At 40.1% G+C, this 12,500-nt stretch overlaps 1 protein-coding gene across 2 annotated transcripts in view; it reads right to left on the reverse strand.

Moving 5' to 3' along the window:
- Positions 1-12,500, reverse strand: part of ITGB7 (integrin subunit beta 7) — a 603,012-nt gene that overhangs the window by 105,575 nt on the left and 484,937 nt on the right. For both annotated transcript variants that reach the window (XM_044083856.1, XM_044083857.1), the window contains exon 10: positions 1,422-1,559. In XM_044083856.1, coding sequence (XP_043939791.1) covers positions 1,422-1,559 — 138 coding nt within the window. The remainder of the gene's footprint in view (positions 1-1,421; positions 1,560-12,500) is intronic.

The raw sequence follows: 12,500 nt of genomic DNA on the forward strand, positions 1-12,500 counted from the left end.
CAAGGTTTACTCCATCCTCCATCTTGGAATTTTCCCCAAGCATTAGTGACAGCCCTTTGGTGCCACCTAGTGCTCGAAAACACTATGGGTCATTCCCCAGTGCCCTGTCCAAATTTCCCCTAGTCAGTATGAATACCACTTTGAGTATCTCCTGAAACGAGGATACTGGCCTAGTGGGACTAACCCTGTCAACAAAAGCATAAATATATAAAAATGAATAAAATTTCTATGAGTAAATTTCTGTAGTAAATCTGCCTCAAGAAATTTCACCAGTACATTTAATAGGGATTTCTTAATAATTAATGTTTTATGTTTCCATCATATGATCACCTTTACATTACTTTGTGCTTACAGGTGTATTATGATGTCTGCAAGGACATGTTATTCACCTGTCCACATAAGAAAAGTATCATGAGTGAGCTGACCTGAAAACTAATATAATCAGTAAAGAATCTGAATCGTGTCTTTGCTTATCTTCAAAATATGATAAAAATGTGGTGCCATAGTTAAGAGATAATTCTTCTACCTTTAATCTGGTATTAAACACACCTCTCAAAGAAAACATAAATAATATGATAAAACTAACTCATTAAAATAGACTTCCAATTATTAATTCATGTAGTTGTGTTGATGTATGTAAATAATATTTTATAGCTACCCATATGGGATACATACATGGAATGGTTTAACACCAAGCAATGCTATAGCCATCTACACTATATAAGGTTGTGCATATGTGTGTCTTTTCAGAAAAGCACTAGTTTTTTTTGTATAATCTTTAACACTATCAATGTAATTTTTACTGATGGACTGAGAATAAACAAAAATAATGTCAAACACTCACGAAAGCTATGGCATGCCATAACAACAAACATGTTTAAATCCTGGTTCATTTTGGGTAGGGTACCCATGCATGTATATTTGGAATACTCTGTGACCAAAATATTTAAAAAGTTCTTCAGATAAATGTTGTGCAAAAGCAATGGTACTTTATGTTACTATCAGAGAGATTGAAAAATGCAGACTTTATTTTCCAGTTTAGTTTATTCGAGAATTTGGAATATTAGCTGGGCAGTATGCTGTGGCTGGTTTAGTGCACTTTCCAGAAACAAAAAATGAGAGTGAAGATTTTATTCTTCACTCTCATTGTTGAATAATGCGATGTGGAGCCCTGTAGACAATATTTTCCTGAGAATGAAAAGTATTAACATGTGATGACATGCATTGGCTCTGCAGATAGGCTTTGACATCTTGCAGAAATCATTATCATTAGTAGGTAAAACCAGCTCTAGTTATGAGTAAATATTGCTTGTTACATTACTGAGTTTATTTCTGGATATTTGTTTAAATGCAGCCATGTTATATAAAATGTTCAGTAGCATGCAATAATCAATGTATAACAGATGCACGTCAGGACTGACCTGTTCCTTTATCTTCACACCAGAACACTGCCCCTGTTTCTGATTTAAAGTGATTCCATTTCCACACAAAGAATGATAGGAGATGTCAAATCCTTGGGGCAATTTGAAGTGCTGAAGATTAATAGTGGAGGACAAATTCTGCAAGAATGGATAAGTTAGTTAAGATTACAATATAATTATCTTTTTGGTTCATTTATATATTTCTTTGTCCAAAAATGAAGTTCTCTCATTGCTCTACTGCAGGAATGCATAATACAATTATGTTGTAAAGAGAATGTATTTCTAGTGCAATAGTGTATCAGCAGTTATCACGTGACATGTTATAAAAAGACTGTCCTGAAAAGTGATTGCTTTGCTCCTGGTGGTGGCTGGTGACTTCAAAGCATGGGGGTGGGGGCTGCAAGAAGCAAATGAATAGGTGGGGGTAACTGGAATGGGCTGGTACTCTGCTACAGCAGGTCACTGACCACTACCTGTAATCAAACAACAGAATGGCTCATTCACTTTCATCCACAGACTGCCTCAGAATGTAACCTCTCCTTACAGCCACTTTACTGACAATAAATACTTCAGATGTGTGAATACAAATAAGTCCAACCTTAGGTGAAATAGAGCCCTAGATGAAGGACTCCATTTCCCCACTGCACATTAGTGCCTCCTCCACCTCACTAGTGTCCATCCCTTATTTTTCCATCATCCTCTCCTCACACCAAGCAGATAAGAGTAGTTTTTTGTTGTTGTTTTTTTCAGCTTGTGTTTTACTTTTAGCTCCCCACATGTTTTTAGCACATCCTAACTAGAAAACTTGCCACTGTAATAAGTGTTGAGGAAGCAACTGAATTAAGCTGGGAGTTACTTTTTTACAAATTTCTGATCTAGTAAGGGCCTGAACAAAAATCATGAGCAAGAAAAGAAATTCAGTCTTCATTTTTCTTTCAAGGAAAAAATAAACTGTGGCTAAATCTTAATCTTCTTCTTTCGGCTTTTCCCGGTTAGGGGTCTTAATATTCAAAGCAAAAAAAATAGTTCTGAATAAACCGTGAAGAGAAATGCTTGCAAGGATTTATACACATTGTCTTAGAATAGGGCATGCCTTCTTATCCTTTCTAAAAAGGTAGTTACCTTCTCTGTACCCCTTTGGTGTTAGATTGTAATGAAAGTAAAAGTCCAAATGGCCAGAGGCATATATTATACAACAAAAGATCTAGGAGAAGAAACCAAAGCACATGGTTAAAATCCACACAAGACAGGGAATCCATACAGACTCCACAAAGAAGGAATCAGCTAAAAACTCAACCAGAGAACCATGTGCTGGTAGGTGGCAACAATATTCAGTGTGACAATCTGCTAATTATTGGCTGATATCATACATACCCTGCCCAGATTGTGACAGACAGCCACTTACTGAGTATAATGCTGATGTGATCATATGAACGAATAAATTACATAAGTAACTGCTACACAGGAATTTATGCACTCAATGCTGTCAGAATACAGTATGCAACCCACCTCATTCCGCTCATAAATCTCAACCTCAGTTCAAATAATCAAGGAAAAATAGTAGTAGAAAAGGGAAAAAACTGAAGGACAGCTACTGCCTTCATATACTTAGAAATTTGCTAGAATAACAGTATTTGCATTAGCATGCTTTTTTGAAAGCTATTAAGAATGTTATCATTATTTAGTGACTACAATCCTCATTAATTTGCCAGGAAAAGCTATAAATGTTATGAGGAACAGAACAAAAAGTGAGAGAAAAAAATCTGAGATATTCTGCAACATCTGGGTCAGTTGAGAGCATATAGGCACCCACACATACATACCAGAATACACACACACACACACACACACACACACACACACACACACACACACACACACACACACACACACACACACACACACACACTTATCTTCCTAAATGGTGGCAGTGGCAGGCAGAGTGCCTGAAAAAAAAAAACTACTTCCACACCTGTACCTCTGTAATCCTATAGTCAGCTCCTTTCATTTTCAGACTCAGGCTGTAGTCACCTGAGACAGCCTGATCCAATAGGAAGGGCTCCTCTCTACGTCATACAGCAGCCCATTGAGACACTTGTTGAGCAATGTTTCTGATGTCCTCAATGGGATTGCAAATTGGTGGAATAAACCAAATGCCAGGCTGTTTTGAAAACAGCCCAGTGAGCAGAATAAGATGATTTTTTGTTTCAAATCTTCTTAGAACTCTGTGCATACTCAAGTGCTTAGTTCCAAACATACAGAACAAGACAGAAAGCTTGAAAGGTGACTATTAATTTTAATTTAAAAGTAATAGTTGGATTTATGAATCTTTCTGAATTTACTACCATTTCTTTTTTTTCTAATGGGGTGGGGCTGCAGCCTAGCAACCAGTACCATGAGCCACCCATGTCAGCACTTTAGTCTATAATCCTATAGAATTCTTTATGTAGTACATTTAACAAGGCTGAAGTCTGTGAAAATATTATCTCAAATGAAATAAGAGCTTTGAATTTTTCTACTGTTTAGTCTTCTCATTTCTCCTCTTACTTTGCAGTTTGTATTGCACTTAGTATTTTCCCTTTTTTCCTCACCTTAGACATCCCTTTACCTTAGTAATGCCATCTGAAGCAAATAACATTTAAAAGGTGAGCCCTTTTAGTATATTAATGTTCATTTATTGTGTATATCTTTTATCCTGAGTTGAAAATAGACTGCACTAAACCTTGTTGTGACATCTCTGTGACAGAGCTGCTGTCATGTCAGAGAGGCACAGCTGCCATTCACAGTCCAAAAGCTTACACATGTATATTTGTGCACATACACATATAAATACTACATTAGTAGGAGAACAAATACATCTAAGTTTTTAAACAACTATCTTCTCCTTGATAAGAGGGCTGGAGCCCTGTGACTCGGGAGACCTGGATTCAAGTAACGAGCCCAGGCAGTGGTGAGGCCAGCTGAGGGTGGGTAGATAATGAAAATAATCAACTGTAATGCTAGCCACCCATCTCAGAGGGTGAGTAGGACTTGTTATGGCTTCTGGTGGAGACAAAGCATAGGAAAAGGCCAGACAAATCATCTGCAGCAGTGGTGGTATACACAAATGAACTGCACTGATGCCACTGCTTGCCACTCACAGGGGGCGTGGCTTAAGTGTTGGCCTAAGAGGAAAAAAGCCTCCCCCGGTGTCTCAGTGGCACTGTACTTGGAAGTTTGTATCGCCTCTTTGCTTACTGTGGTAGCTGAGTAGGGACACCAGTACCAGAAGCAGAACTGGAGCAAAAAAAAAATCTTTATAGTGACCTGTTGACCTGCTCTCTCATGATCATTTCAGGCTCCAGCCAATTTAATTCTAAAATTCACCAAATCCCTTAACAGAAATTCAGTTTTATTACCTACTTTTGTTAACACAATATTCTGCTTTCATTTAAATCTGAGTATTGTAGGCCTTATTACTGGATGCTGGGTGAATGAATTAAGTTTATACTGCAGCTGCTTCCATATTATTTAACCTAACAAGCCTTTAAACCTCCAATCCGATGGCCTCTAATATAGAGCAGTATGACAGCTCCCAAGGCCTTGTCATGGGACCATACTGCTTTTCAGACTGCCATTGTTAAATCTGTGCTTTACCACAAGTTCTGGGAGGTAAGACTATTAAGAATTCATCTGTAGCTGTTTCTGTTATTCAAGACCAGCTGGGATGCAGCTGTTCTCCAAAAAATAATATCTTTGATGGTCCTGGTAGATTTTAGGAATGATAAAGCATGATTTAGTTTAGTTTTTATTTAACAAGTGAGAAATCAGTCATTTCAGTTTAGTGACCAGATGGAACAGTTGTTCTTCAGATATTATTGTTAACAATTCTTTTTGATTTAATTTTAATTATGTATCCATGCAAAACGTGTATACAATTTATTTGCTTTGTAACATATTTCATCACCCTAAACAAATAATGAAATAGAAATGTAGTGCATGGAGGACCATGATTACACTCCAAAAACTGGAAAAAAGATAAACCTGTTATGCGCTTCTGTGGCATGGGATCAGACTGTGACAATGCCTCCAGAGGTGTGCACCATTTTTTACACACCCCTTAGCACTGTTACAGCCCATTCTCACAGAAGGGATGTTAGTTGACAAACTGTCCCTGAATTACTTGGTTCATGTTTTCGTACTCTCCATGGATATGTATAGATGCCATTCTGTAAGTAATTTAGTTAACTAAGGACAGAATTTAAAAACTGCCCCTGACTTTTTTCTCTAATAATATTTACTTGCTGGGAAATTATAGTACATGGAGTAGATAAAGCACCATGTAATGCAAAAATTTATGATTTGCTTTCACCAATCATAACTAGTTATTATGTGGTCTCTAGGTGGATGTCAATATTCATTCAGTCATTCTAGGCTTGTGGACTCTTTCCAGGGTAGATCTGAAGTGGTATTTATAAAACTAGAGGAAATTTGGCCAGGGTATTGGAAACTTCCCCTACTCGTTTTTTTTCAATAAGTGCCAGGGAATCATGCTTTTCAACTGTACAGAATTTTGCAGAGTGTCCAGATTTTTACTTCATATTTTGGCCTGTTCCTCATACAATTTGTGGCTTTCTACTAAATCATTGAGGACTGAAATCACTAAATAATGACAGACATTTGAGTTTCAGACTTCATATCCTTTAGAAATGCATGCCTGTTATTCTATCAACTTTCTAAGAGCAATATTTGAAATTTGTCCCTGATTTTAGGTCTTTGTCTCTCCATTATTTCTGGATTTGTCCAAAATTTGTGGTCTAAGAGGTTAAGAGTTATAGATGGGATCTTTTAAATCTATCTGAGTAACTCAAACAGATGGGACCATGGTTTATTGTCATCTGTAGGATGGGACATTCAGCAGTGCAGAACACAATTTCAAAAATTACTGCAATTCCCTAGAATGAGAATCTTCCAACACTAAATGTAAATGTGCTACCTGATGAGCCACTGTCACCTTTTATTTTTAAAGCTCTCATAAACATTGCATAGATGCTGCAAAGATGTCTGTGTTTGACTCATTCTTAACATGTCATCCATGAACCCATTCATTTTATACATTGGCCTGTTGCACTTCACCACAACAGTAACTTTTCTAGTTGTATTGTTTGCACTGTATCTTTTGTGAGTTGCAGCCGATTCCTAGAGTAACCTTGCAGGCAGGCATCACTATCCATGGAGTTTATAAGAGAAAGGGAGAAATGGAAGTAGATTGCTGGGTCTTTCTTCTGTATCACACATGCATACTTTACAGTCCCTGATCCACCTAAAGCATGTTTTTGGAAAGTGAGAGGAAAATGGAGCACCCAGAGAAAACCTGCACAAACACAGGGAGGACATAAAGACTCTTCACAGAAGGCAATCCAGACGAGAACTAAATCGGAGAGATTCATATTGTGAGGCAGCAATGCTATCCATTGTGCGACTGTACCACCCTATTGTTTGCACTAATAGGTCAATATTTACCTGAAAGGAACTAAAGAAATGCAGCATCATTACATCATTATTCTGACCCTCTTTTCACCTCAAGACTCCCCTACAGTGTTATTCTGAATTTTGAAAAGGCTTCCATCAACTATATATTTTGCAGCACAGCTATAAATGGACTCAGAAAACCAAAGAAGCCTCATCTGCTGAATTCAGACCACTGTATTCACATTGTATGTGGTCCCTTAAGGGCACTGTGTGCATTGTGGATTGTCCTCAGTCATGAGGGTAATATGGGTCATAAAACAGACTTGTCCCTATTTGTATAATGAGGTTTTTAAGTATGAGTCTTGTCATTAGTGAGCTTTGCAGTGCTTCACAAACAGTAGCCAACACAAAACTGTATCAGAAATCTTCTGGTAGATGTGAAAGCCATTAGACATTTTGTAGTGTCACATAACAAGAAAGGAAAAAACAAGTATCACAGTAGCTGATAACTTTTAAAGCTATTGTTTGGTTATAGATGCAGATAGTTTCTGACTTCTGTTTGACGGGCAGTGTAATGTGCCTTATTTTATTTGTATTTGTTTTCCAGGGTAGAGCATTGATCTACATGGATTTTTTTCAGACTCACCCCTGGAGTGGTGTCTGGTTAAGTGACTTGCTCAGAATCATGCAGATAGACAATGGGGGTTGAGGGAATCAACCCTTGTACCACTAGATCAGAAGAAAAAGCATGGTGACAATGCCTTAATCCTCTAAGCCAACTGCAAGACCATAGGCTCTGAAGCTTTTATACACTTCACAGTTCTGCACTTTTTTAAGTGGTAAAAAACTGGTAATACTAAAGCTCACTATCATGATCAGAACTCAGAATTTTTTTGGAATCCATTTCTCAAACACATAAAAAACTGGTTATAATCAGAAGGCAAATTATAAATGTTTATATTATATCTGGGTTCTTACGCATGCACCTCACAGTAACAAAGCTATTTATTCTGTTTCAGAGAGTTATCTGCATGCCGCATGTATTAAATATTGTAAATAATGACAGTTCCAGGTCGGTTTGTAGTTTAGCTCTGCATTTTTTTTCCCTGGTGACTCTCCTCAATCCAAAATAAAGCATTTACATTACTTAAACATAAAACATTATGCACCGTGACATGTCTGTAAATTTTTTATCTTTTTCTGCTTGCCCATTTTTTTTTTGATACTGGTTCTGATTTTTACTTTGGGATATTTATTCTTTTTCTTATATGTGACTCAGAAGTGAAACATCAATTTTATGTGTGTATGTGGGGGTGAGGGGTGTGAGCATGTGCTGGAGGTGTGAGGCTATTTCTCTATGAAAGTGCATCTTTTATTGCTTCTGTAAAGCTGGGTAATGTGATTTTTTTTGTTGTTAATACAAAAATAAAAGCCATGTCTATAGGTGCACCAGAACATAAATTCCCTGTTAACGGTTTGGTAAAGGGCAAATAAGTCTCTCCCCTTATGGGAGATTGTAATCTTAAGCAGATTAGTGTAGCATCTGCTTGTGCTGTGAAATGAGGCTGTTTGCCTTGACACCTTCATCAAAGTAATATATACTTTGCATCCAAGATTTTTCTGCTCTAAAGATGCCAGTGAGGTGAGACCTTCACCTGTGACTGGATAATATTTGTTTGTGACAGTCACATTAAATTCTACTGTTGGACTGAGTGAAGAGCTCAGCAGGTTGCAAGCTATCCTAGGGCAGGCATAAAGTATATCTGAAAATCATTTCAGATGGCTTTTCAATAACACTGACTGTCATGAAACTTGGGAAGGGAATTTAGAATGAAAGCACAATATTGCTTACTGTACTTATTTCCTTGTTTCACTTGAAAGAAAGTTACTGTTTGTCGTTTTTGCATTTAAGTTACCTGTAACACATTGCACTTAAGTTACCTGGCACTTGCTCACTAAAGCAATTATATAAGTCAGCACTAAAAATTAAAAGCACTACACCCTCACTCCCCACTGGCCCTGGTTTTCAATTATTAAGGAATTCACAATATTATTCTAGCATGTCCAAAGGTCAGTTGTCAATCTCCTCTCCGGTCCAGCTGGTGAATCTAGGAATCTTGAGGCAATGTTACAACTGCCTCATGTACACAGACAACCCTCTCCTCCTCCCAACAAATTCCAACACATGTGAGAGATGCAACCATATAGCCAAACTGGAGGCTAAGCTCTCTCAACTCAGTACTGGCATAACCAGTCAGGAGGAGAAGGAAACCACACTCACTACAATTCCAGTCTCACATAGACCTACCACGACAGCAAACCAAACACATAATCACACAAAAACATACTTGGAGGCTCTAAATAAAGATCTGCCAAAGCAGCAGAGACCTCCAAAGCAGACACCCAAGCAGCCGCTACCCCAAAACAAAACACGTGCAACACATATCTCACAAAGCCAGTGTGCCAAACAGTCACAGCCCTTAAGACTAAACAACACACCTGATACACTTGTAATAGGTGACTCTATCGTCAGGCACACTGACGTCCCGCTCACCAGGCTGAACAAGGAGAGGGTCATGGTGAGCAGCCTGTCGGGTGCTAGGATCCGCCACATAACACAAGCACTCAGGTCACTCCAAGGCAAGTACAAATATGACTGAGTCATTGTCCATGCTGGTGTGAATGACCTGAGACGTACCTCCCTGGACTACATGAAAAGAGACATAAAGGAGCTCTCTGAGCATGTAGCCCAGGCCGATATGACCCTGACCTTGAGTAGCATCTTACCCTCACCAAGAATGATGCCACAATATGAAGACAAGATGATCAATTTCAACAATTGGCTAAAGTACTGGTGTCATTCAAAGGGGATTCGATGCCTGTCAGCTTGGGATGATATGCTCGACAAGCCACGATGCTTCGCTAGGGACGGCTTGCACCTGTCACCCCTGGGCTTTCGGATATTGGCAAAGGCTCTTGCTACCCCCATAGTGCCGTTTTTAGGCAAGGCTCAAAAGACAAACCCACCTCCATAGGTATCACAAGGGATAAGAAACTAAGAGTAATGCTACTCAACGCCAGAAGTCTAAACCTCAAGATGCACGCACTCGAAACTCTTCTTAGCATGGAGAACATCGATATCTGTGCAGTAACAGAAACCTGGTTCAGGGCTCCCGAGAGCACCCCAGCACTACCAGGTTATACCTCATACCATGCTTTTCGGCCCCAAAACTTGCACCAAACCACAAAAGGAGGGGGAGTATCGATATTCATCAAAGATACCCACACCTCCAGGTTGGTGGCAAAGCATGAAGCATCAGAGACTATCCATGTGCAACTAACAGTGGGTAAAACTGCCTTCCAGTTTATAGCCTGCTACAGACCACCCTCCCAAACCCAGGAACCCCACTCAGCCTTCCTGAGAACACTGGAAAATATGAAGGTCTCTCCAAACACCATTATATTGGGCGACTTCAACTACCCAAACATAGACTGGGAGCATTACTCTAGCTCCAATACCCTAGCCAAAAGGTTCCTAGAATTTATAAACTCAAATGCTATGGAACAACTTGTTACCACTCCCACAAGAGGGGAAAACATACTGGACCTGATCATCACCAACATGGGGACTCTATGCTCCAGACGAGAAGTGTATCCCTCACTGGTAAGATCAGACCATAAACTAATCTCACTGGATATTCACATCCCGATCCCACCCCCTGCCCAGAAAACCACAGTGAAAAACTTCTCTAAAGCAAATTTCACACTCCTCAAAACTGAGGTGGAATCCTTCAAAGCCCCCGGGCCTGAGGAAAATACGGCCCAGACCACAGAATCCTTTATAAACGCATTCTATGAACACCTTCAGGAATGCATGGATCATGCGATCCCAAATAAAACCAAGACCCAATCCTCCAAAGGCAGACGTCCTGTCTGGTGGACCCCAGCCATAAACAAACTATACAATAGAAGGAGGAAGCTACTAAATGATAGAGCAAAATCCCAAAAAGGGAAGGCATCACTTATCAGTATTAGCAAAAAACTACGGGCACACATAAAATTGTCTAAGGCCAGCTTCGATAGAAAAATTGCACAGGACACTAAGGATAATCACAAGGCTTTCTTTAGTTATGTTAGGAACCTGGATGGTAATTCCCAGATATGCTCAGAATTAGTCCAAAATGACAAAAAATACACTGAACCCACAAACATTGCCAACATCCTAGCTGACAGGTTCAGCGCAAACTTCTCCCCCCCTCCCCACCAAAGGGGCAAATATCTATCCCAGCAGTGCTACCCCCCTGACATCTCAGATGCTCAGGTAAGAGCCGCCCTCTCCAAAGCAAATAACACAGCATCAATGGGACCAGATGGTGTCCCGGGCTGCTTCCTACATGAACTCCAAGAAGAGCTAAACCCAAACATAAAACTACTGTTCAATCTCAGCCTTACTACAGGATATGTGCCCAAAGAGTGGCGTACAGCAACAGTGGTCCCTCTCCATAAAGGTGGTGCCTCAACGGATCCTGGAAACTATCGCCCCATAAGCCTGACTAGCTTGGTCTGCAAAGCTGTGGAAAGGATCATCATGGACCTCATAAATAAAGATATTGGGGACCTACAAACACTGGATCCTACCCAGTTCGGCTTTGTTAAGGGCAGATCCTGCCTCTTAAACCTGGTTGATTTCTTTGAAACAGTCACCAAGGCCATTGACGAGGGGAAGGTGGTCCACACAGCCTACCTGGACCTCGCAAAAGCCTTCGATACAATACCCCACTCGGGCATTATAGATAAGCTCACCAGCTTAAATATAAACCCCTATGTCACTAGATGGATTGCAAACTGGCTCAAGGACAGAACCCACATGGTTAGAATTGCTGGAGCCATGTCAGACTCCAAACCAGTTACAAGTGATGTCCCACAAGGCTCAGTCCTGGGACCTCTCTTGTTCGGTATATATTTCTTGGAGGTACAGGCCAACACGGAAGGACTGTGGCTGACCAAGTTCGCAGATGACTGCAAACTGGGAGCCATAATCGACTCTCCAGCCGACACAAGCATCCTCCAAAAGGGCCTCATAGAAACAGACAACTGGTGCCAGAGCCATGGCCTCAAGCTAAATGCCAAAAGTGTATAGTCATCCCTTTGGCAAAAACAAAGTGCCCACAAATTACCACATAGGTGGTAATCCATTAATTACAGAAGAAGTAATTAGGGACCTGGGGACCCAAGTTGATAGCAGTCTCTCATTTGACAACCACGTGGCCAAAGTGGTTAGAAAAACATTTTATATAGCCCACCTAATCATGAAGGGATTCACATCTAGATCAGGGGAGGTCATCGTGCCTCTTTACTCATCCCTCATCAGGCCCATCATTGAGTACAATGCCCCTTTTGTGGTGTACCTTACCAGACACCTGCAGCAACTGGAAAGACCCCAAAAGTACCTCACCAAGAGGATCAAAGGGCTCAAACAGATGCCATATGCTGCCCAGTTAAAGAAACTGCAGCTCTACTCAGTGGCATACCGCCTGTTCAGAGGTGATCTGTGCCTGATGTATAAAGCCATGTCCAACCCGGAATTAATGGACATGCTGCACCTCAGAAAATCCAAATCCCATCGAG

This window comes from Protopterus annectens, chromosome 9.part0, assembly GCF_019279795.1.
Source record: "Protopterus annectens isolate FY-2018-M chromosome 9.part0, PAN1.0, whole genome shotgun sequence".
Lineage (NCBI taxonomy): Eukaryota > Metazoa > Chordata > Ceratodontiformes > Protopteridae > Protopterus > Protopterus annectens.